The sequence below is a fragment of the Phyllostomus discolor genome, chromosome 2, assembly GCF_004126475.2.
Source record: "Phyllostomus discolor isolate MPI-MPIP mPhyDis1 chromosome 2, mPhyDis1.pri.v3, whole genome shotgun sequence".
NCBI classification, from domain to species: Eukaryota; Metazoa; Chordata; class Mammalia; order Chiroptera; family Phyllostomidae; genus Phyllostomus; species Phyllostomus discolor.
This window is the reverse complement of record NC_040904.2, coordinates 109,175,728-109,201,880: the sequence shown is the minus strand read 5'-3', so window position 1 is coordinate 109,201,880 and position 26,153 is coordinate 109,175,728. Positions and strand designations below refer to the sequence as shown.

Genomic DNA, 26,153 nt, shown 5'->3' with positions numbered 1-26,153 from the left:
ATCTCACTTTGAGGAGCCACCCTTATCCTAAGCAGGGCAATAGGTAAAGCTTGATCCCAATGAAGATGAGCTTCTTGACACAGTTTGGCTATGTTTTTCTTCAAGGTGTGGTTCATTTTCTCTATTTTCCCAGAAGCCATGCCGTGTGGAGTCTCCACTTAATTCCTAGGATTTTACTAACCTTCTGTCTGGTTTCTGAAACAAAAGCAGGTCTGTTATCGCTCTGAATGCTGTTAGGGAGACCAAAGCTAGGGATTATTTCCTTCAATATTGCTTTAACTGCTTCTAAAGATTTCTCTGTTCTAATGGGATAGGCTTCTACCCATCCTGAAAAGGTGTCCACAAAGGTTAACAAATATTTCCACCCTCAGAACCTTGGCATCTAGGTAAAGTCTATTTGCCAGTCCTCAAAGGGGCAGTGTCCTTGATATTGCTTTCCTTCTTTCTTTTGGTGGGATTGTGTTTTGGGGTTGTTCTTCTGGCATACAACACATCTAGCAGTTACTTTTCTTATTGCTTTGGAAATTTCAGGACCTGTGAGCCACAGTTTGACATAGGTGGTTAATGAGTCTTTTCCACAGTGTGTGGCCTCATGCAAATGTTTTATGACTGACTCTACTAAATATTAAGGAAAACAGTATAGCTCCTTTCTTATTCTTTTTCTATTGGCTATCATGACCTTCTTCATTAAAGCCCCATCCCTTAACTTTTTCTAAGCCTGCAGTAGAATATTCAGGGTCAAATTTTGATAAGTCCAGAACGAGTACCAATGGCATTATAAATATTCCTTTAGCAGCCTCTTTTATTGACTGTTCAGCCAGATTACTTTCTCTAGCCACTTTAGTGTCCTCTTTCTTTCCAGATCAAACCATGTGCATGCAAAATCAAAAAGGAATACCTTGAGTCAGTGTACACATTTACTCTTTTTTTCCTGTGACAATTCCAGTGCCCTCGTCAATTTGATCAGCTCAGCCTTCTGGGCAGAGGTTCCTGGTGGCAGGGCCTTGGCCTCCACTACTCCTTGAAGAGTCACAACTGCATATCCAGCCTCTCTGCTTTCTTTGTCCATATAACTGCTTCCATCTGTACAGAGAGTCCAGTCTGCCTCTTCTAAAGGATGGTCCTGTAAATCAATTCTGCTAGAATACACTTCATCAGTTATTTCAGCACAGTCGTGTATTAGTGCAGCCGAGTCAGGGTCTGGGAGAAGAAAGGCAGGAATTACTTTATTTACAGTTTTGAGGGAGACATTGGGATTGTCGAGAAGAAGGGGCTTGGTCCCTGCCCATTCTTTCAGCAGTCAGCCACAAATTTCCCTTTTGCTCCAGCAGGCTCAACACTTGCTGGGACACATAACTGGCATAGGCTGCCCCAAAGCAAACTTTCTCAGCTTCCTCCAAGAGCTCGAAGGTGGCTGCCACTCTCAAGCAGGCTGGCCACCCCTGGACAGTGTGATTTAATTTCCTTAACAATTATGTGATGGACTGCAAATGTCACTAAGCATTTGGGTGAAGAATTCTAGGGCAACGCCCTGTTTCTCACACACATCATTGAAAGGGCTTCAGTAGGTTTGAAAGCCCCAAGGCTAGTGCTGAAGCCAGGTGCACTTTCAGGGACTCAAAAGCCTGAGTGCACTCCTTTGTCCATTCTAAAGGTCTATGTTCCGGTCCCTTCAGAGCCTCATACAGTGGATTAGCAGTGAGCCCAAAGCTTGGAATTCAAATGTAGCAGTGACTTGCCATCCCCAGGAATCTCCTTAACTGTTTCCTGGTGTTGGGAGGGGTCCTCTGTGGACTTTTGTCACACGGCCTGCACCATACTCAGACTTTTCTGCTCAGAGATTCCTGTCCTCATTCCCTCAAGGAGGCATCTCTTATAATGCTCTAAGAGAGAAAGGCCATCCCCTTTAGGGTCCCAGTTGGGCTCAGTTACAGGTACTGCCTTGGGAAGGCCCAGAGCCCCATCTGGATTTTCTTGGTGTAACCTCTGGGCCTCTTCATTTGCCTTATCCAACACCAGCCTCTGCTCATCCCCCTTACTGAAGCAAAGAATTCAATAAGGCTCCTATGTCTGCCCAATTCAGATGATAAGTGGCAAAAACTGACGCATCCAAATCAATCATTTTAGCAGGGTTATATCCATAAGAAGGGTTCGAGCTTTTCCAGTTTAACAGATCCAATGTAGAAAACAGAGTATGTGCCAGATAACATCTAGCAGACTGGCCTTCTGGCCTAAATCCCACTGAAAGTCTCCAAAAAGGATATTGCCCTGCCCTGGTAGGGGCTTTTCCTCCACTGAATCTGGTCCTTTGACCGATTCAAGACAGCGATGCCAGTTCAGGCACACTTTTCCCATTTCACTCATAGGAGTGGATTCCCTGGGGCTGCATTCCCAGAGTTCCAGCTTGCGGCGGTCATAATATCTAGATCTTCCAGGCCCCTCTCCTCTGACCTTCTATCTTTCATATGTAAATTCTCTTTTCTCTGAGCCATTAACTTATTTTCCCCAGGGCATCTTTATCATGTAAACCCAAAAACTTCTAGATAAAGCAATTTATCCCACTTCCCTGATTTTTGACAAAACAACTCTAGTTACAGTATAATACAATAATTTAAAGACCTATTCAGTGACCAGTGCTCTCCTGAGTCTAAGTTATACAGGACACAAACAGAACAGTACTACAACAAAACAACATACACTTTCGATATACGCTCTTCAGTTGACGAATTAGAACTGGCCCAAAAGGCTGTTTCGAGGAATGGAGGCTTTTCTCCCATTCTACCAGACGGAACTCCACAGAGCTCCAAACAGAAGTCCTTTCAGACCAGAACAGATGCCCTTTGGGACCAGACGGAGATCCAAACAGAAGTCCTTTCGGACCAGAACATGCCCTTTTGAGGCAGGAGATAGGAAGGAAACTCCAGAGACCCCGCAGGGCTGAGGTAAAAACATCCATACATGACAAAGACCCCCTAAGACTGGTTGTTCCTGTTTTCTGGGATAACTCTGAATCATGGAATGTGCCTGCACACTACCCCTGATTCATTATAATATCAATGAATTAACACTGTGGGACTCCCTTCTCCAGTAGCCAATCAAGAAAACCATGGGAAACTACACATGCGCAGGAGCTTTGAAATCCAACTTGTACCTGTGCAGGAAAAGCCCACCAAAGACTAGCCAGGGAGCTTCGGCTCTATAAGAATAGAATCCCCCCAGCCCACATGTTCTATCTCTGCTCAGAGTTGGCCCACTCCCATGTTCTATGGAGTGTACTATCGCTTAATAAATCTTCCCTTTTTCTTTATGCTATAAACTTTGTGTGCTCAGTTCAATTCTTTGTCCTCGATCACTAAGAACCTGGTTACCTGTGCACACTTGTGACACTTTCGGACCAGACGGAGCTCCAAACAGACGGTACCCAAACAGAGTAGATGACCTAAGTTGTGACCCGGGATTTCAACCTGAACCAGAAAGCACGATTCAATCCAGTGTGATGCACCACGAGAGGTACTGGGAGCAAGGGGTGAGAATCCCCAAGTGAAATCACTTGGCAGCTGCTTGGGATTCTCTGACTCCAAGCCCCAGGGCCCCTCAGTCCAAGCAACCAGTGGGACTCCCCGCCAAATACCCAGACTTACCGGAGAGTCCCAAAGTCTGTCCTGGCATGGAGCCACCAAAATATGTAACTGGAAGACACCAGCGTTCGGGCTGCCTGTCACTACCAAATCCAACAAGCAATGACAGCGATTGAATCTTTTATGGGCGTTTTATTCAGATGGCCGGCGATCCGAGAAGATAGCGGGTTCATCCCCTAACAAACCATCTTGCCTTCTCTTTCCTGGCCAGATCTTTTATAAGGGGGTGGGGGAAGACAAGCAAGGTGTGGTGAGGGCTTTGAAATTCAGGGAGGATTAGGTGAGTGAAGCTGCAGCCTTCCTGTTCTCAGCAGTTAGTTGTTCCCAAGGCGGGGGGAGGTGGTCACACAAAAGGCCCTGATGCCTCCAACTCGTCCCCAGGCGGTTAAATCTAGCCAGTGCCCCAGGAGGTCCGCTGCTTATCTATAGTTTCTGAAACAAAAGCTTAACATACACGTTACTTGCTAGATTTACAGCTTTTTACCTTAAGCTAAAATTTTCCAAGTTTTGAGTCCCCTATCAGAATGACTCTGATTATAAGAGTTTGGTTAAAAAGAAAAGGAGTTGTTTATTTAAAGGTTATACAATTTTAGAATAATTGATAGGGGACTCAAAACTTGGAAAATATTAGCTTAAGGTAAAAAGCTGTATGTCTAGCAAGTAATGTGTACGTTAAGCTTTTGTTTCAGAAACTATAGATAAGGCCCATCCTAGCTCCTGAGAAAAGCAGCCAACCTCCTGGGGCACTGACAGAGGATTACCTCCTTGGGACATCTGAACCTTTGTTCCAGGAAGAGCAGGCGACCACCCCTCCCCCTTAGAAACAGCTAACTGCCCAAGACAGAAATGTTGCAGCTTCTGAATCTCAAAGCCTTCATCGCACCCTGCTTGTCCTCCCCCACCCCGCTTATAAAAGATCTGGCCAGGAAAGAGAAGGGAAGATGGTTTGTTAGGGTATGAACCCACCATCTTCTCAGATCGCCGGTCATCTGAATAAAGCGCCCATAAAAGATTCAATCACTGTCATTGCTTATTGGATTTGGTAGTGACAGATAGGCCAAATGCCAGTGTCTTTTCCAGTTACATAATGGCAGATTTCTGCCGTTAAATTCTACTCCTTTTAAAGCACCCAAAAAACACATAATCCTGCCTCTCTTTACCAACCCAGGCTGGTTTCAGAATATGCCACTCGAAGGCCCCTCTTTCAGAAAAGCAGAAATCTGCAACTGAGTGTTACTGGTCACAGTTCAGCCCCTAGCATCCCTCAAGAATCCATGCTTGACTTGTCAGGTCCCCACGCAGCTCCATCAGCTCTTCCGCCATCTTCAGGCAGGCTGCCCAGCAGGCCTCCTCTTTCTAACTCTAGATCTTATGGCATGTTCTTATTCCAAACTGGGTGGCTTCCCCCTTAGATGCCTGACCTCATGGTGGGCTCCATTCTCCTTCAGCCCACCCTCATTTAGAAGCTTAGCCTGTAACTTCCTATGTGACCTCAAGTCTGGCTCCTCCTATAATATGTTAGTGTCTGCTATTGTTGCCAGGTTCCCCTTGTCTTGTTTACCTTCTTTCCACTGCTGTCTTTAGTCAGGATAAGAGTTCCCAGCGAAACAGGGGCATCAGGGGTGAGTGTCCACCTCCCCGGCTGTGTCATGAGTCACTATGTAGGAGGGTGCAGCCAAAGGGTCCCCAAAAGAAGGATCTGTAATGGGGTTCAGAACTCAAGATGTCCAGGAAATATTAAAAAAATATAGAGAATGTCCTCACCCCCACCCCCCAGGTGTGGGTTGGGGGAAGGGACAAATGAAGCAGGGCCATTGAGAGCTGTTTCGCATAGCAATAGCCTTGCAGCTACCCTCTGGCATGGTCATTTAGCATATCTATAACCTTTAACTGGTTGCATAGATATGTTAAATAGCTGTGACCAGCTCTGAGCCAGGGGAATGGAAGTAACTTCCCCACCAAGATGTAACTGGGGGGCAGGTCCCCTGAGTTACAGCACCTGTGTGGGAGCTCAGAGAAGACTGGCTCCATGACGTGGGGCCGCACCTGCCCAGACCCACAATGGCAGTCCACTAAAGCTAGAAGGCTTTGAGAGTTCTGGCATGTGAGGCCGAGTGTGGGAGAAGTCGGAAATGGGGCTGCAGAGGAAGATTGGCACGGGATTTAAACTCAGGTGCAGCAGGCATTGAAAAAAAGAACCATGCGGCTTTAGCAGAGTGGGGACTCCCGCAGCTGTGCAGACACCGTCCGTGATGCAGCCGCCTACGGCTCCTCTACCGCCCGGCTCTGAGCTCCAGCCGGCTCTGCAGCCGTGGCCGTGAGAAGGAGCCACCAGTAAGTGACTGGGGAGCACTGGGTCACTGCCCGGCCGCCGCAGCCACTGCCAGGCCTCCGCACGCTGCGCCCGCACTCTCACTGCATGGGCTCGGCCAACCTTACAACCACCTGCTCTGGCCAGGACATGATGTCCTCCTCGCTAGCCCTCTCAGTGCTGCTGCTGCTGCCATTGCTCTCCCAGAAAGGGGGATCACCCCCCCACCCCCGCAGCCATGAGAAGAATCACCATGAGGCTTTAGCTGGAGATCCTGGCAACACAACCAATGGTGCTGGGAACTAAGGAAGGCCTGCCAGCTGAGCACAGATTACTAGGAAAAACCGAGAGCTGCCTAAGCCACAGACTTCTATTTCTTTTCCTGAGATATGGTACCCCAGACTGGGCAAAGTGGGGAAGGAAGGACTGTGTGTGTTTGTGGGTGTTTTAAGGGACTTGGGGATTTTAACAAAGACATTAAGTCATTACTCTTAAGTCTGTATAACCTGAATAAATAACTCTTTTCTTTTTCACCAATCTCTAGTATGGAGAGCTCTAATTCTCTGGCTTAGGGAAAGGTGAACCTAGTACAGGGGGACCCCAGGAGAAACGGGGATCAATTCCGTAGCATTGTGGGACCCTCTTCCCTGGTGGCCAATCAGGGAGGATCATGGGAATCCACATGCGTGGTAGCTTTAAAGTAATGCAACTACTTGTATATACTCAGTAAAAGCCCACCAAAACTAGCCAAGAAGGATCCTCCCTATAAGAATAGAGTCCCTCCTGCCCATGAGGTCAACCTCTGCTTGGAGTTGGCCTGCTCCCATGTTCTCTTCTATGAACTCTGGGTGTTCGGTTCAATTCTTTGTCCCGATCACTAAGAACCTGGTTACCTGTGCCCACCTGTGACAACTATATGCTCTTAAAGTCAAGTCAGGTACACCTTTCACCTGGCAGCAGTCCTGTTCCCATCAGGAAAGGCACAGCTATTAACTTGCCATTGTTATGCAGAGTATCTTTAACATTGTATCATTTATTTCCCCTTTCCTCCAATCAAGGGTCATGGGGGATACGCTCTGCTATTTTCAGGAGACCCCTGCTCTACACCCTGTTACAAGTCTACTACAAAGGTACTGTCATATATATGCCTCTAAAAATACCTTCCACCTATCACAGAAACATAGAATCCACCTCATAAGAGTCTAAGCTGTTCATTCCACAGAGAGAGATTAGGCCCAACCAGAAGTGCCCTTGGACTAAAATCTTCACCCTTACCTCATAACCCCAATCGAAGTAACAGATTGTCTAGAATATTTATCTGGGAGGGTGATCAAAGGTACAGAGAGAAGAGCTGCATTCTCAGCTTTTAGCCCTGTTGCAAAACTGATATCTACTCTATACTCCCAGCACTGATAGAGACAGAAATGACTGTCTGTATCTCACAGTGGGGAGATTGAGGCTCAATGAAGCGAGTGGCATGCCCAAAATCACATAGAAAGTTGACTCCAATTCCTAACCTTCATTCTGTTGCCTGAGCCACATTCCAGGCCAGGGACCACATGGGGTGGAATTCATGCTCCATTTCAGGAAATAGGATTGTTGATTTTTCATTTACACAAAAATGAAAAATAAATACCAGATGTTTGAAAATATATTGCAACTTACTGGAACTTAAAAGTGCAATCTGATTGAGAAAATTAAATTAGAAAATCTACATAGCAAAAAAAGATGTTTTGAATGACATGCAGTTTGTCTCTATAGAATTTTGTTAACCAGTGTCACCCCAATCAATTCAATAAAAAGGAAAAGAAATGTACTTTGTCTTTCATATACACACAAACAATATCTCATTGTGTCTTCTTCAGGGAGCAGCTGTGAAGGAAATTGGGGGAGGGAAAAGAACAAAACATTACATCTTTGTGTTTACACAGAGCTAAGCTTTTAGTCCAGCCTTTCTGAACTCTAGGGGGTTTGACATGCATTAAAATTAAATAGCAATGACCCGGTGGAGCTTATAAAACAACTTGGGAGAAGCCAGTTACCAACACAAGGCATCTCAAATTGGATGATTTTGCACGTGGAAATTGCCTTCATCTCGATAAAAAGGTATGTACTATACTTTTAATTTTTATTTAGGATAAATATTGCTTAAAATAGAGACAGTCTTGACTTTCAATTGCTCCTTTTCAGCTAACAATTATAACTAACATGATTATGAGACCAATGCACTGCCCACTGCACCAAGAAGGCCAATTAACTAACACGACTGAGAGTTGGTGCCAGTAGCTTTGCAAACTTGGCTTCATTTTTCCTCTGAAAAACTTACAAGGTACTGCATTTTGCCATGTATAATGCATACCCACATTTTTGTGCACATTATACATGGGATTATTGTGCCCATTATTATACCCATGGTATGTAATCATTATACCAATGTATAAAGCACATTCGTATTTTTCCCTCAAAAATTTGGACAAAAAAGTGTGCATTATGCACATAAAAATATGTAGATATTATTAGTGCCATTTTTCATATGAGGAAACTGAGGAGTAGATAATTTATACAATTGGCATAAGGCAAGACCTCCACCAGATGCCAGAGCTGGGTGCCAACCCAATGTTGACTCCCCTCAAAATCTTCTGCCTGCACAATGCACTCTCTCCATATTATATGAATCAATGAGAGGACTTTTCATACACTAATACTGTACTAGATGAATTCTCAGACACTTGTTATCCAAATGTGCATTACAGTAAAATACTGAAAAATGAACTGGAATTCATTCTGTTGATATAAAATGCACTTAACAATATGGTACACAGCTCTGACTGGTATGGCTCAGTGGATGGGTGTTGTCCTACAAATCTAAAGGTCACCGGTTAGATTCCTGGTCAGGGACCCTGTGCAGCTCAGGTCTCTGATTGGGGGCATGTGAGAGACAACCAATCAATGTTTCTCTCCCTTTCTTCCCCTCTCTCTAAAAAATAAATAAATAAAATACTTTTTTAAAAACATGGCACAAAAATATGTTCTTCAGAAGATAATATATTTTCTTGTTAGGTTCAATAGCTAAATGGGTTTTCAAGATCCATTTACTTGTGGAAATGTATTGTATTTTATTATGTGAAATCTAAAAATCTAATCCTTTATGTTCTGCAGCTTCTTGAGATCAGAGACTAGGTCTGCGCTAACACGCAAATGTTAGGAGTGCAGAGTCTTAGGATATCTGTTGGCATAAGGAAGTAACCTGGGCAAATTAACCTCACTGAGTACAAAGAGGTCAGGGCAGGACCCTTCCAGACAGGATGTTATGGAAATTCGATGCCTGGAACATGAAAAATACTGAGGCCAGGGCTTCTGGGTGGGGAAGGTCAATGAGTATGGGCAGTGAGTCTCAGAGTCAGTGCTGACCCAGTAGATGTACCTTAGTAGAATTAGTTTGAAGTTATTTACTATTCAGTTAAAATAATTTTAAAATTACATTTATTTTAAAAAGTATTTAAACTTTCATCATTAGTCCAATCTTCTCACTGATATTAATTAGAAAATGAAAAAATATCTTACATTCCCAAGTTCATAGGTACATGTTAACAATAGATTTACCCTCAGTGGCAATCAGTTAGTGTTGGGTGAATTAGAATGGAAGGGGCAACCATAAAAAATTATGGATGCTAACAACCCTTTCACAAAAAAAAAAGTTTTACTTATTGGAAGAAAATTACTGCACTAAACAGGCATCTTTAGAACAGATACAATCAAGGCAAATTAGCCTTGCTCTGAAATCCTCCTACAGAACTTTAAAAAAAAGTATCAACCCACAATAGAACATTTTGTAATAAAGTTACAGAACAGAACTGGGGGGGCGGGGGGCGCCGACTGGTGAAGGATATGCTATTACTGAATGGAACCCCCCCTTGTGCTACAGGTGTCCCCTCCCCATACTATGTTCGCCTTGCCCACTGCCAGGAAAAGATGTCTTTCAATGCCAGAGATTGGTAAAAAGGAAAAGAATTATTTATTTAAAAAGTTATACAGGCTTAGAGTAATGACTTAATGTTCTCATTAAAATACTAAAGTCCTGTAGAATACCCACAAATGCACGCAGTCCTTCCTTCTCCCTCTACCCAGTCCGGGGTACCATATCTCAGGAAAAGAAGTAGAAGTCTATGGCTCAAAAAGCCCCTCAGCTCCCAGCACCATGACGGTGAGATCTTCAGTTAATCCAAAACCACGAGGCACCTTCTCATGGCGCACCAGCAAGAGTCCTTTCACCCCTTTCCTTCCCAGCAAGGTCTCTTCTGCTTCCTAAGCCATGTGACAAAAGGGCGCAACCCAAAGCTGTGTGGTCCTGACTCTCGCCAAAGCCATGTGGTCCCTCCACCTTTCACCAAAGCTGTGTGGTCCCAACTTTCACCAAAGTCATGTGGGCCCCAACTTACTCCAATGTTGTGTGAGTTCCAAACTTCCTTCTTTTCTCTCTCAGTGTCCAGAGAGATATGCAGGCCCAGTAACCAGAGGGAGTTGCTTCCCAGTTACATCCTGAGTTGAAGTCACTCCCATCTCCCTGACTCAAAGCATGGCCATAGCTATGTAACATATCCATGAAACCAGTTAAAAGTTAAATGATATGTTAAATGACCAGGCCAGAGGTTAGCTGCAAAACTGTCGCTATGCAAAACAGCTCTCAATGGCCCTGCTCCATATGTCCCTTCCCCCAGTTCAGACTTGTTGGGGTGAGGACATCCTATACATATATATATATTTAATATTTCCTGGACACACTGCATTCTGGACCCTATTACAAATCCCTATTTGGGGACCCCCTGGTTGCACCCTGTATCAATAAGATAGTTGTCAGAGTAAGACATAGAACTGACTTTTGGTGTATCTGTCATGTAATGAAGCAAGTCTCATCAGGTTAAAGGAGGTATGCGTAGGAAGTGTGGCCCAGGGGAGCTGCAGAATGGACAGCTGGAGATGGGGACTGAGTCCTATCTCTCTGCCCTTCTGAGCCCCAGCTTCCCCATCTGTACACCTGGAGGGAAGGGTTGGGTAAATGTCCTCTAAGGTCCTGTCCAGTTTTGAAGACCCTGTAGAATGTATAGAATGTGTGGCCCTCCTTTGAGGTTAGATCTTTTGGGGAAGGTGTTGAATGTGTCCCCCAATGGGGGTCAAGAGTAGAGCTCCAGTGGTTCTGAGAGTCTCTTGGAAAAGGATGCAAATTTTTGTAGGTTTAGTCTGGGTTTCTGCAAATCCATCAAGAAAGGTGTTTCTTACATTGTGGTAGGGCTAATGGGAAATGGAACCTCGGAGACTGAAGGAGAGATAAAGGTGGCTTTATCCCTTTCCCTGCAGACTTGCTCAAGGGAGGCTCAGTGACCACCCGTCTCTCACCACCCGCCTCTGTCAGCTTCTACTCATGTATAATTTTTCTTTTGAAAACTAGCCAAAAAACCTCCAGAAGAAAAGTTATTGATCATTAAGTGTTATTTGAAGGTTTGGAGACTCATAAGAAAGTGGTTATAATTATTCTTATTTTGACACATCCTTTTAAATGCTCAGATCTGAGAACATTTTGCTCACATTGATTCAGTCCTCCTCCTCACAGGGAGAAAGACAAAGTGCTAGATGTAGCTGTCATACAGCGACAGGCAAGGAGTCACATGGAAGAGAGCAGACTGAAAGCAAGTCAGTGAGAGAAGCAGGGAACAACTGGGAGCTGAGACCCTGCCCACAGCCCTGCAGCCCCCCACCCCTGCCTACCGCCCCTACCCAGAGCAGCTTCCGCTGCTGGAAGGGCACTTTGGGCAGAAATGCTTGTTACAAAGTTGCATGCAAGCTACCAGTTCTTCTCAAGTTAAATACAGGTCTATGAAATATATCCCCAATAAAATGTAATAAATAAATAAATGAATTCAGGAAACAATCATTTGTTTCTGCTTTTCATAGTAACAGTAACCAGCATTTATTGAGTATTTTCTCTGTCAGATGCTGCTCTAAATATGCTTTCTTGATTTTCTCATTTAATTACCACAAAACTTCATGAGCTGGGTATGATTACTATTTCCACCTAATAAATAGACCAGGAAACTAAAGCATAAATTGGACATTGTAGTACTTCGTATGTGTAAAGCCAAAATTTAAAAACCCAGTCAGGTCAGGAGCAGCAGGATTCTGGGGGGGGAATGTGTGGAATGCACCCCCTCCTGAGTTGGTAAACAGCCCAGTGAGACTGGGGCAGGCGGGTGGGAGCTAGGGTCAGGGAGGTATTTCTGTATGAATCTCATAAGATACTAAATGTTATGTGTGGTTTGTTTTAATTTTTTTCTCTCTCATGGTTAACTTGACAGCTTCAATATCTCTCCCTTTGCCTGTCCACCTGCCCCAACATCGTTTCTGTTCACTCAAGTATCTACCATGACTGACACTACAAGGTTCTGTGGGAAAGTCCAGGAAGAATCAGACACAGTGTCCACCCTTGAAAAATGACCAGTTAGGTGAGGGGGAGAGGATGCAAAGTAAATCCAACAAACTCCAGCTCCACACAGAATGTACTCTAATGCAGGGGCAAAGGACCTAGAGAGAGGTTCGCAGGGGGCCAGGACCACACAGCAGTGCTGACAGTTCAGGCGGCCCTGGAGGATGAGGGGTTCAGACGGGCCAAGGGGAAGGATTGCCCGCAGAGGGGACCTGGCAGCCAAGAAACCTTTTTTCTGTGATAGCAGAGAAGACGCCAGCTGCTTTGTTTACTTCAATTTCAGGTTCCAATCCCAGCCACCAGACCCAAGATGGTGACGGCGCTGCTGCTGCTGCAGTTTTCGGCACTGGCTGGACTCTTTGGTGCAGCAGAGGGACAAGCATTCCATCTTGGGAAGTGCCCGACCCCTCCTGTGCAGGAGAATTTTGATGTGAATAAGGTGTGGTAAACTTTAAGTTGTGGTGTTAGTAAAAGGCTAACTTCCCACTTGTTTTGTTGTCTCCTGTATAAACAAGCACCCTACAAGGCTCAGCTTTATGATTCTGCTTTGATGGACACAGCAAAGCTATGGTAGGTACTTACCTTACTTGTGGCTCTCACCAAAGCAGATTCTCTGAGACCAGGAGCCAGGAGTTTTGTAAAATGATCTCAGGAAGCACCAGTGAGTATGTAGGGAAAGTGAGACAGAGAGGACAGAAAAGCAATAAAGGGTACATTCAGGAGGATGTTAACTCTGTGAACAATGGGGCTCAATCTTGCTGGGGATTCTCTGATGAAATGTGTGGAATGCACCTCAGAGTGTCCCACAGAGGGATGCAAGTGGGCCCTGGGAGTTCACATGGCAAAGGTGCCTGGCAGAGAAGAAGACAGAGGAGCAGTATGTGTGGGAATTGTCCAAGATGGTAAACCCAAAGGTGAGCGGAGAGGACATGGGATCAGGCATCAACAGGAGCTGCTGCAGTGCCATTGTCCCCATTCTACAGATGAAGAAGTTGAATGTTGGAGAGCTTATAACCTACCCAGTGGCACAGCCAATGAATGCAGACTGGGATTCAAAACAGGCTTCCCAGAGTACAGAACACCCATGTGTTACTCCAAACAGGGCCCAGGAGAGGACAGAACTCCCCAAGGGACTTTTTTTTGTTACCCACACTAATGATATATCAATATAAGCAGCTCCCCAATGTATGGCTTTTCCTCCTCGAATTAGGCCCAGCCTTACTGAATATCTATGTGGCTAGGGGGATAGAGCAGCAGAAAGAAGCAGCTACTGGATGACATGGCTTAGAGTCTCTCATTGTTGCTAACTCATGCCTAGAATCTCCCTGTTAAGACATATTCTCAGCCCTGGCTGGCGTAGCTCAGTGGATTGAGTGTGGGCTGTGAACCAAAGTGTTGCAGGTTCGATTCCCAGACAGGGTACATGACGGGGTTGCAAGCCATGACCCCCAGCAACCGCACATTGATGTTTCTCTCTCTCTTTCTCCCTCCCTTCCCTCTCTAAAAATAAAATATTAAAAAAAGACATATTCTCCTTAGTAGAAATTTGGTTCTATTTTAAGAAAAAATTTACTTGTTGTAAGTAACATTAACATTGTTATCAGTCACTCACACCTCAGTATGAATGAGTACTGAGACCTCTCAGGGCATGGATTAAGTACAGAATAAAGGAAGACGGCTCAAAGCCTGAAAATGGCTGGGGGGGGGGGGGGGAGATACAGTACACCAAAGTCTACATTGGCTTTCTCCGTTCATTATTAAGGGCTAATTTCTTTATTCAGGTATATGAGGCTTTACAGAAAAAAATCCAGGGAATTTGAGTTACATTTCAATTTTGGGGTAAAAATCCCAAGATATTTTGAAAATTATAATTGATCTATATTTACAAAAATTCTTTGAGAGATAAAGCAAGACATTTAACTGAGACATAATCCATGTACTATATACAATTTACCTGTTTAGAGTGGTTTTACTGTCAGTGGTTTTTAGTATATCCACAGTTATGAAACCGTCAATATAATCAATTTTAGAACATTTTCATCATCTCAAAAACTCCTTACCTATTAACAGTTATTCCCTGTATCCCTGCACCATTCTCTGCCCCAGGCAATCAATAATCTACTTTCTCTATGTATGAATGTGCCTCTTCTGGACAATTTCATAGAAATGGAATCATATAATAGATCTTTTGTGACTGACTTCTTTTACAAACATAATGTGTTCAAGGTTCATCCATGTTGTAGTGTGTATCAGTACTTCATTTCTTTCCATTGCCAAAAATATTCTACTGAATGGCTTATACCACATTTTATCCATCTGTTCATCATTTGTGCTGTTTACATTTTTTGACTCTCAGGAAAGATGCTGCTATGAGCATTTATATCCAAGATTTTTTGTTTGCTTGTTTATTTTTGTGGACAGGTATTCTCAGTTTTCCTGGGTATTTACCTATGAATAGAATTGTTAGGTCATATGGTAACTCTGTGTTTAACCTTTTGAGCAACCGTCAGACTCTTTTCCAAAAGACCTGCACCATTTTACATTCCCACCAAAAATGTATAATTCTAACTTTTCCATATCTTTGTCCACACTTTTTATTGTCATCTTTCTGAGTATAGGCCTTTTACTGGATATGAAGTGTTATCTCATAGTAGTTTTGAGTTGAGCATCTTTCCATGTGCTTATTAGAGATGTGTCTATTTAAGTCCTTTGCCCATTTCTCAATTGAGTTATTTATCTTTTATCTTTTATTATTTATCTTTTAATTATTGAGATATGTTTTATATCTTTTAGATACAAATTCCTATCAAATACATGATTTGTAATTTTTTCTCTCATTCCATGGATTGTCTTTTTATTTTATTGATACAGATGAATTTTTAATATTAATGAAGTCTAGCTTATCTACTTTTTTCTTTTGTTGCTTGTGCTTTTGACATCATATTTAAAAAGCCATTGTGTAATCCAGGTTAGAGAGATTTACTACTATATTTTCTTCTCAAGATTTTTAGATCTAAGTCTGTGATCCATTTGAAGTCAAGTTTTATATACAGTGTGATATAGGGGCCAACTTTTTCTTTCACATGTGGATATTTAGTTGTCCCAGAACTATTGGTTGAGAAGACTGTTCTTTCCTCATTGAATAGTCTTGGCATTCTTGTCAAAAATCAATTGGCCATATATGTAAGGGTTTACTTTGACTCTCAATTCTATTCTGTTCATCTGTATAGTTATCCTTATGCCAGTACAATACAGCCTTGATTGCTGTAGTTGTGTAGTTAGGTTTTGAAATTGGACTGTATGCATCTTCCAACTTTGTTCCTTTGGCTATTTTGGGTCCTTTGCATTTCCATATGAATTTTAGGGTTAGTTTGTTAATTTCTGCAAAGAAATCTGTTGGGAGTTTTAATAGAGATCACTGTACATTAAATCTGTGTGTCTATCAATTGCTATCTTAACAAATTTAAGTCTTCCAACTCATGAACATAAGATATCTTTACATTTATTTAGCTCTTCTTTCATTTTTTTCAACAATGTAGTTTTCAGAGTACAAGTTTTATGTTTCTTTGCTTAAACTTACTTCTAAGTATTATTCTTTTGATGTTTTTGTAAATGGAATTTTCTTAATTTTAGTTGCAGATTGCACATTGTAAATGTAAAAATGTATTTGATTTCTCTATATTGATCTTCTATCCTTTAATTTTAATGAACTCTTTTATTAGTTCTAATAGTTTTGTAGTTTATGGTTTCATTAGGATTTTTGTGTACAAAATTATGTAATCTGCAAATAGAGATAGTTATACTTCTTTCTTCCTAGGATTCTTTTTAAACATTGCATTTTCCTATGTAAATATAGAAATTGAGACTCTAGAACCTGAAAAAAGCAAGAAAACAGATTCTCTTCTAGAGCCTCTGGAAGAAACAGCCTTGACAACATCTCAATTTTACACCAGGGAGACCCGTGTCAGACTTTTTACCTATGGAACTATGAGAAAGTGAATTTGTGTTATTTTAAGTTTATGGCAATTTATTACAAGAGCAATAAAAAACTAATAACTCTTTCCCAATTGTTACACAAAATGTAGCTTAGTATATATACTACTGGTCTTTTTATTTACTCTGTCTTGGAGATAATTGCACATTACTCTTTTAAAAAAAGATGTATAACATTCCACTGTATAAATATCATTTATTTACTCATCCCCCTACTAATGCTCACTGAAACTCTTTCATCTCTTTTATTAGTACAAGTTGTACTGCAACAAATAATCTTACACACACATCATTTCTAATTATCAGAGGATACATTCCTAGATGTGAAATTGGCTGGGACAAGGGGTGTATGCATATTCAGTTTTGCTATATATTGCCAAGTCACCCTCCATGAAGGTTGTAAATTGATTTAATCTCTATGCAAAGCAATGTATGAATACATGAGGGTGTCTGCCCTCACCCACACAGTTGTGTACTTACTTTAAAGGTGACTGTGTACACCAGAGTTATGAACTGAGAGCAAGTTTCCAGTGGAAGAATGATACACGTTATCTAAATCCTAATCATCTGCCTTGTTTGGTATGGCTCCATTGGTTGGAGCATCATCCTATAAACAAAAGGTTGCAGGTTCAATTTCTGGTCAGGGCACATACCTAGGCTGTGGGTTTACATATCTGCTAAGGTGCAGACGCTTATGATCTTGGTCTGAGTGTATAGGGAAGGCAACCAATCAATGCCTCTCTCTCATGTGGATGTTTCTCTCTCCCTTCTTCTCTCTCTAAAATAAATGAAAAAAAAAATTCCTCTGGCGAGGATAAAAAAAAATCCTGATCATTTTCCAAAGGCCTTTAATGGCCAACTCACAAAGATGGGGTGATATGAGGAGTGATATGAGGTGAATTCAATCACCTCTAGAATCCCACAGTGAATATATCTGACTTGGTACAAAATTCAAAGGTGTCTTGAAGAATCATATAACATTTGAGATGGTACCTTACATCAACCAGACCAGCGATTTTCAACTTTTTTAATCTCATGGCACACATAAACTAACAACCAAAATTCTGTGGCACACCAAAAAAAATATTTTCTTGCTGATCTGACAAAAATAGGTATCATTTTGATTCATTCACGTCAGACAGCTACTGTTGTGTTGTCTGTTTTCATATTTTTATTTGACAATCTACAGGAAAAGAGGTCTGTGGCCCTGAATAAATAATAAGGTATTTTATGTTTTAAAAATTCTTGCTCACGTTTGAAGGTCATCGATCTAAATGAATCTCTTCCTTTGACAGAGCTTTAAATTTCACGTAGATTTTGGCTGAAGAGGACACAGAGTGTATCTAAATAAAGAGCACTTTAGGGACAGAATGTGACATTCAACCAGTGCCCACACATCTAATTCACTTATCCTCCTTTAAATCAGTATCTTGCTCAGTTACCAGTGGAAACAATGCAGCCCATTTTTCCTGGTTTCCCCAGGAAAGGGCTCTGCTCTGAAAGATAACAAAGGAGAAGAGTTTGTCGGTCCCCAGAGAGGCTCAAGGCTTTGCTCTACTTGTTGTCTCTGCAGTATCTTGGAAGATGGTATGAAATTGAGAAGATCCCAGTGAGCTTTGAGAAGGGAAGGTGCATCCAAGCCAACTACTCACTAATGGAAAATGGAAACATCAAAGTGGTAAACCAGGAGCTGAGGTGAGTGGCTGTGGTTTCAAAGGCATTGCACATCCTGGAGCCAACCCTGCAGAGAGCTGTCCTCAGGTGACTGGGTGCCCTTGCAGTCTAGTTAACGGAAGATTTGATCATTGCTAGGTCTGGACTGCCTGCTTACAACAGACCTTGAGAGGACAGCTTTTGGCAGGCAGTATGGTGGGACTTAGAAGTCATTTGCTCATTTCCATGACCACTTGCCAACTACCTATTGGGCACTGGATCCTGTGAGAGGCACTAGGGACTCAAGGGTAACCCAAACTGCAGGTTCCTGTTCTCACTGCAAATGAAGACTCTACTAGCAAAGGACATCAGGGACCATCTTGTCTTACCTCCAAACCAAGAGAGAAGCCCTTTCTATATCACCTACTGACAGAGGGCATCAAGCTTTGCTTGAAGCCTCCAGGAAACTGGGTACTCATCATCATCCATGATAATTTATCCAATCTCCAGACAGCTTTGGCTTTTAGAAAATTCCTTTTCTTATTAAGCAAGGACCAAATACACAAATAGATGCACTCTAGGTTATGTGAACAGGATATCCTATAGAATTGTACTTTTCTATTACTGAATGATTCTTACAGATTGATGTTTGATCCTCAAATTCACACTTTGAAAAGCAGCCATAAACTTTAAAAAGCCTCAGAAAAACTCCTACCCATCCTCTATCAACAAAAATAAGAACAACAATAAAAACAATAACTAACAGTTGTTAATCATTTCCTATGGGCAAGGCACCATTCTGTGTATATATGTATATATACATGTGTATGCACCTATATGTATGGGTGTGTGTGTATATAGGGTGGGCAAAAGCAGGTTTACAGTTGTTGGTATGGAAAATAATGCAATAATTAATAAATAATAACACAAGAATAAACTCTGTGTTTCACATACTCACAAGTGTAAACCCAAGTTTTCTCCACCCTGTATATTGATTTAATACCATAACAATCCTGAAGTAATGCTGTCGCTAACCCCATTTTTATGTATAAAGAATCTGAGGTACAGAGAATAAAGTAATTTGCCAAAGTGTCAAATAGCTTATAAGTGACGAAGCTGAGATTCCAACCCAGGGGAAGAGAACCAAACACAAATAAAAGAAAAGGTGGGAATGTAAGGCCGTCCTTCCTGTTCCTTAGGGAATCTGAAAATTGTGTTCAACTCCAAGAAAACAAGTACAACCCAGTCTGGAAATTACTTAGGCTCAGAGGGACTTTCTGAGGCCACCCTATTATTCACTGAGCTTTCCAGTGAGCCAAAGCACAATGCGTTGACTCTCTGGCCCTCCATGAACCAAAGAAACAAAGGACTCTGAGGGCCTCTAGGGAGAAGTTCAGCTCATTTCGGAGCCCAGGAAGGGCTACAGGAATTGAGATGTAGACTCCCAGAATATCACAGGAATTTTGCAGGCCTTGAAGCTGCAATGACATTATTTCAAATCTTTTATCCCATTTGAAGACCAAGAATCAGACAATGACACAGATCCCAACATCCATGCGATCCCCTACCTCTCCTTCAGAGTTGGCAAGAATCCTGAGTGTTAGATTGCTCTGCCTCTAGGATCATAAGGTACAAAGGGATATGAAGAAAGGTTTGCTAGTTGTAGATTCTCCTTCTAGGAGTACTGCAGAGTAAGTGGAAGCCACAGCAGGGAGTCTGAGCAAAACACTAGTCAGTATCACAAAATTTGAAGGACAAAGCATCTGGCACAGGGATGGGAGCTGAAGCGCTCAGGCTTTTGAGAAAGGCTGAAATCCAGCCTCAAATCCTGCTTCTGCCACTTACTAATGACCTGATGTTAGGTTATCTGTTATCTGTAGGTTATCTCTAGGCTTCCCTTTTCACCTAAGTAAAATGGCAATAATCATAGTACCTCCCACAGAAGGCTTTGTGAGCAAGAACGAGTCAACATGTGTGAAGCACTTAGACCAGTATTTGGCATATAGTAATCATTTAATAAATACTCCCTAATATTTTTAATCTGCTGCTACCCTTGAAAATACCCATGCATTTTCCCATGAATAAGTGAGCTTCTGGTCAGAGACTGGTATTTTAAAAAGTGTTCTGGAGCAGAACACAAATAATAGTGAAAAGAGGAAAAGCCTGATGGGAAGAGATTGATTTGTTGCTAAGCAACTGTGTGCAGATAGAAATGGACCATCTTCCCAACAGCTGAGTTCCAGGTCAGAGGCCAGGGCTTTCTCTGGCCCTATTCAATGACAAACAGAGAGTGCATCTAGGACCATCACACTACATGTCCCACCCTCCCTTACCTGGTTCTTACAGGATGGTTCCCAGGACATGCATCACCACTAACCATCACCTGCTAACTTTCTGACACATACTGTTGCTCCAATTTTAGTTTGTCCCCTCGAGGACTGATGAACAAGCAGCTCCTCTCCTGTCTTCCTAGGAAGAACCCCTTAATGTCTGAGCACCCACCCTGTGTGCTGCCTCCATCCCCAAGCCTTTCTCCTCTGCCGTGCATCCATGGGGTTACCAGGAGTTATCCAGAAATGGGGTCAGCTCCCTTCAAAACAGCGAAAATTTTTCATACAACCTAAGACCATGACTTTTATATATATACCATTTTATCTTGTACCACTAAGAAAGAAATGACACTGCCAATTTTAAGTATAGGATGCTATTAATTGTAAGATGCACATTTCTTCATATTTAATGTCTCTGAGACCTGAATATACCTCAGAATCACTGAAATAAGGTCAATGTTTGCTCACCAACTGCTTTTACCTGGCCTACATCAAAACTTCCCACATGTAATCAGAAGCTTGCTGAACTAGAAGGGGCCTCAGAGCATTTCACACAGTCCAAAAGACAGTGTCAAAGTGCAAGGGCCTAACATAGCGTCAAGTCCTAGATCGATGCAATCACCGCGTTTCATCGCCCCAAGTCTGTATTCCTCTGCTTGGTCTTAGAGACAGTCACAAAGTAAAAGGGACAGAATGAAACGAGAGTCTAACCTTCCTTTGAGATCCTCTGTAACCAGAAATCATAATGTTGGCCACTATGGTTCCTAGTGCAACAATTATTGCCTGTCATTGATTGTTGGCTTTTGGTGAGTTCAGGTTATTTTTTAACTCATTGCAGATCTGATGGAAGTGTGAATCAAATTGAAGGTGAAGCCTCCCTGGTTAACCTCACAGAGCCCGCCAAGTTGGAAGTGAAGTATTTCTGGTGTAAGTACTCACTTCCCTCAGAAGGCTTCAGGGAATAGATGGGCACACTGAGGACTAGAGCCCTGGGCCAGAGTACTTGTGTCACACCTGGGTGTCATCCATAATGACTCAATGTATAATTATTTATTGAGCACTTACTCTATGCCAGGTACTGGGCAAGTTGCTGGAGATGCAATGATGAGGAAGACAGGGCTGACCCTTGTCCCAGGCAGTTTACTATAAAACTACAGTGAGTGTTTGAACAGAGGAAGCACAGATCAAAGCAGTAAGAGATCCAATGCAGTCTTGTTCCCTAATGGAAACTAAAGCCTGAAAAATTAATAATTATTAGCAGAACAGCTAACATGTACAAAAGCTTGGAGACAAAAGACTGACAAAAGTGAATGTAGTTGTTGGGATCCCTGAGAGATATTTAATCACAGGCATTTGCCCTCTGAATTCTGGGCTAACTGAGGAATACCCATAGACAACAGAGTAAGCATCATATATTAGTTTTGTTGCTGATATAGATACACTGGAGGATTCAGCTCAGAACTGTGAGGTTTTCTAATGCCAAAAGGACTTGGGGCAGACACGGAAGTCACCAGATGCAAGAAGATTCATTCATCCCCCAGCCCCCCGACATAGGTGAAGGGCCTAGAGTAGGGCAGAGAAGAAGTTCTTATTCTATAGACCAAGATAGGAATGCTGAGAGGAGAGAACAGTCTCTCCCACACATATGACCATGGGCAACTCTACATCTACCCTTACAGTTGTGAAAATAACTTAGATAGCACATGCTCTGTAAGCTGTAAAGGGCTTTCTACAGGTCAGTTTCTCTTGTGATTTCTACAAGTAAGAAAGTGAGGTAAAGAAAAGCTAGGTGATATAGGCATGGTCACTGGACTACTTAGAGACTGAGTTGGGACTACAACCTAGGTATCCAAACTCTCAATTGAGAGATGGGGATGGGTGTGAAGGTCAAAAGGTATGTGTACAGCCTTCATAAGGAAGCTTTCAATAGGAACTAAAAGAGGCAAGAGTGGCTGGGGAAGCAGAGGAGGAAGAGATTTATTGTGGTTGAAGAGATCAGATGTTCACATTGGGTTTTGCAGGGTATATGGAAGATTATGGGAAAGGATGTTCCACGTGGAAAGAATGGCATCAGAAAAGGCCTGAAAGGTCTATGAAGTGGGAAACAAGATGGGGTGGAGGTGAGGCAGGTCCCCAAGGCCATGTTAGAGAGTTCTTCTAACTCTCTAACAGTATTAAGAGACTGAAAAATAAGAGACTGTCAAAGTTTTCTAATAGACATAGATGTTTTCTTTACTAAAGGAAAATATCTAGGTAAATTTATGCTTCAGTGCTACATCCTATAGGGTGGAAGACAGAATGTGTGTGCCTGAATATGTGTGCAAAGTGGGGCACAGTGCTGCTGCTGACATATCACTCAGGGATGAATAGCTCTCAGTCCAGTGGGGAACACACAAAGCAGTTGAAATTCAATGGTAGCAGATACATGGTGAATATATGCTCTCATGAGTGAGTCAGGAAGGCAGCACCAACAGTGATAGAAATGTAAGTTAAAAACAATACTGAGTTTAACTCCTGCAGCCTTGTCCAGGCTTCCATTCAGACATCCTCCAAGTGTCCTTCTGTTTTTATATTTACAAACAGATAGAGAGTCAGAGGTAGGAGGTGCTTTAGTGGGTGGTCATCTAAACTAAGCCTCCTGGATCCTGATCATCACCACATTCTAAGGGTCCTTGACCCCCAGCTACACTCTAACCACACTCATACTGCCTTCTTTGTCCAGTGGCTTAGCTCTGGTTTGACTGGGCAACAGTGAGATTATTTTTGAGTGGAGGGGGTGGTATGCTTAAAACCCGGGAAAGCAAATCTTCCAGTACTGCATGTGTCCAAGTCTTTTGTTCTTATGAGGTCAGCACACATCTCTCTCCCATGTGGGTTGGTCTTCCACTTAAATTTAACAAGCTATGTTAGGAGTTTCCCTTGTCTTGAAGCTTGACCGTGGCAGTCAAATTCACAGAGGAAGTTTCTGGATTTAGATAAAGAGGGTAAATCCCCCACCTCTCCTCTTATGGACCCTTTTAATTTTGGGCTTTCAATGCTATACAGGTATCAATCAATGAATCCTTATAAGACTTTTTGTAAGGAAGAGCTTATAACCTGTTGCCACCTGATTTACCATATTTTTAAGAATAGGAAGATTTTCAAAGAGCAGGCAGGAAGAAAAACACACAAACTAACATTAGCCCCTGCCTCCTCCCTTGGTCAAGTTCTAGAGGAAGCTGGCTGGTATTGACTTACAAAGCCTGAGGCCCCTGACCTTACATTCTGTACAGTGCTTAGCTAAGTCATGCTTTCATATACACTAGTGCTAAGTGCAACCTGGCAGTCTAGGGGATCCAGCCAAACCCCTCAGTTACTATGGGCTTCCCAAGACCAACCTGCTACCAGATCCTATCAGGGAAGATCCAGAATGTTAGCTCTGAATTCTGGCTGCGTATTAGAATTACTGGTGGGGTGGGACTGATATTTTGCAAAGCACCCAAACAGTTTCCACATGAAGCCAGAATTAAGAACCACTGATCTAGAAGAACCAGGACCCCAGAATGTGACTTCTAGGTTCTGAAGATGAAGGTTGCTCTTGCTCTGGTCCCTCTTAATACTGTCCTCCTCTGTCTGGTTCTCAGTGATGCCTTCAGCTCCGTATTGGGTCCTGGCCACCGACTACGAGAACTATGCCCTCATGTACTCCTGTACCACAATCATCTGGCTCTTCCACGTAGATCATGTTTGGATCTTGGGAAGAAACCCTTATCTTCCTCCAGAAACAGTGACCTATCTAAAAGATATTCTGACCTCTAATAACATTGACATCAAGAAAATGACCATCACAGATCAGGTGAACTGCCCCAAGTTCCTGTAACAGGCCCAAAATGAAGGCTGCATTCACCCCATGTTCCCTCTTCTGCTTTGCCTTTTCCCAATTCTATCCCTCCTCTTGTAACAACAAACCAATCCACCAAGACAAACCATTCCAAATACAGAAGGGAAATTTGACAGCAGAAGCCAGTGGAGGAGAACTCAAGGAAAGTTGGCCCAAGCACTTAGCCATACACTACTCTGTTACCTGGTATGCCTAACAATAAACTTTTGCTGACTTGCTGTGCTCACAGTAAATTTCGAATTGAATCATTTGTGGGTTTTTAATTATTAGGAAATATTTAATCAGTTATGTTGAAAAAACTAAGCACTAAACAGTTTACATTTAAAGGTTAACCACCCCGTTTCTGGAAAGAGAAAGCTGGTGGCAAAGGCATATTCTCAATGACTTGGTGGGTGTCCCCTTCTGTATTAGGCAGTCCTTTGCAGAGGAATCATTCAGTGTTTTTGAGTTTCTGGCAGGCAGTCTCCTTGAAGCATTTACTTTGTCATCAGGAGGTCTTCAGAATCAGGCTGAAGAATGAGACCATCTTGGAGTCTGCACAAGAATGAAGAGAATCTATCAGGGAGATCTATGAGAATTTTTTAAAGAAAAATTTGGGGAGGGTGAGAGAGTCTTTTATTCAACTGATATTTAACTAAGGCCCAGCTACATTCCAGGCATTGAAAAGCACAGAACCCCTGTCCTCCTACGAAGGTTCACAGACCAGTGAGGGAGACTGGCAAGTTAAAATAAAATAGAATCCAAGCTAAAGAATGCAAAGGTAGAGGCCTGTGAAGAAGCCATGGGAGGTCCAAGAAAGTCTCAAACCCTGCAAGACACAGGCACCCGTGAGATTGTACAGTCACACCTCCAGGTGTCCAACTTCAGGGAGTCAAGAACCACCTTGAGGTTTTTTTCTTTTTTTAATATTGTGACTTTCAAAATCAGAAAGACTGCAATTTCATTTAGCTCACATAACATTTACAATATACTAATGCTTTAAGAAATGAATAGAAATTTAAGCCATTTGATTTGATTTGTGCTTTTTCAACATGAATATAAAATATTAATTTCCTTAAGCACTTGAGACTCTTTAATGCTTTATATTAAAGGTTACAAAAATTCCAAGGATCTTAATATGTAAGTTTTCATTTTACTAAATAAATACGATCTCAAAATGTAGCTCTGAGTTTGAAATTCTTAAAGGCTGAAAAACACTGGGCAAAAAGGTGGCACAGAGGAGGCAGGTATTGAAGAAGACCCTCTTTTTCCAGCTCTGCCTGCCACTGTGCCCTTGTGTTTTATCACCCTGCTCACCCCACCAGAGAGCACTTGGCTCCTCTTCTAAAATACAGTTCTTCCCAAGAGCATTAAGATGTTATCTATCTCTTATCTTGTGGTACAAAATAAGTTATGATTGCATTATTCTTAACAGCTGTCTGGTAACACCTAAAACAATGAAAGTGACTAACTTTTGCACCTGTTTTGGTATCTTGCCCAAAACAGAGGCTCAAATTTTTTATGTGAATAATTTCTGAATGGGTGGATAGAAGGATAGGCTTAGAGTTTTTGATAAAGAAAACTATAAAGCAGGTATCAGGGATGACTGATTCTAAGAATAAAAGGGGGGGATCTAGAGGGCAGCATGGGGCAACAAATATCTAAAAGACACACGGGGAAACAACAAAAAATCCAGAAGGGAGAGGAAAAGAAGAAAAGTGGGAAGAAACGCACAAAATAAAGACAGTAGTACTTGATAAATCCCCCTGTACCCATCTGCAGTTCCATCAGCCATCAACATTTCACCAGCCTTGCCTTAACTATCATCCACTACCCCCAGGTTTTTTTCTCGAGTGTTTTGAAGCAAATCCCAGTTATCACATCCTATTAT

At 42.3% G+C, this 26,153-nt stretch overlaps 1 protein-coding gene across 3 annotated transcripts; it reads left to right on the top strand.

The window, feature by feature from the left end:
* The first annotated feature begins 7,928 nt into the window (after positions 1 to 7,928).
* Positions 7,929 to 25,444, top strand: APOD (apolipoprotein D). 3 transcript variants are annotated; one of them, XM_028504947.2, is made up of 6 exons: positions 7,937 to 8,059; positions 12,458 to 12,467; positions 12,724 to 12,866; positions 17,994 to 18,115; positions 21,242 to 21,330; positions 24,027 to 25,444. In XM_028504947.2, the coding sequence occupies exons 1-6, from the start codon at positions 8,015 to 8,017 to the stop codon at positions 24,260 to 24,262; spliced, it is 645 nt and encodes a 214-aa protein (XP_028360748.1). In that variant the 5' UTR covers positions 7,937 to 8,014; the 3' UTR covers positions 24,263 to 25,444. The 3 variants fall into 3 exon arrangements, with proteins under 3 accessions (XP_035874229.1, XP_028360748.1, XP_028360749.1); XM_036018336.1 differs by lacking the exon at positions 12,458 to 12,467 and having other exon boundaries at positions 7,929 to 8,055; positions 12,705 to 12,866; positions 24,027 to 25,441; XM_028504948.2 differs by lacking the exon at positions 12,458 to 12,467 and having other exon boundaries at positions 7,940 to 8,055; positions 12,711 to 12,866.
* Positions 25,445 to 26,153: the final 709 nt, after the last annotated feature.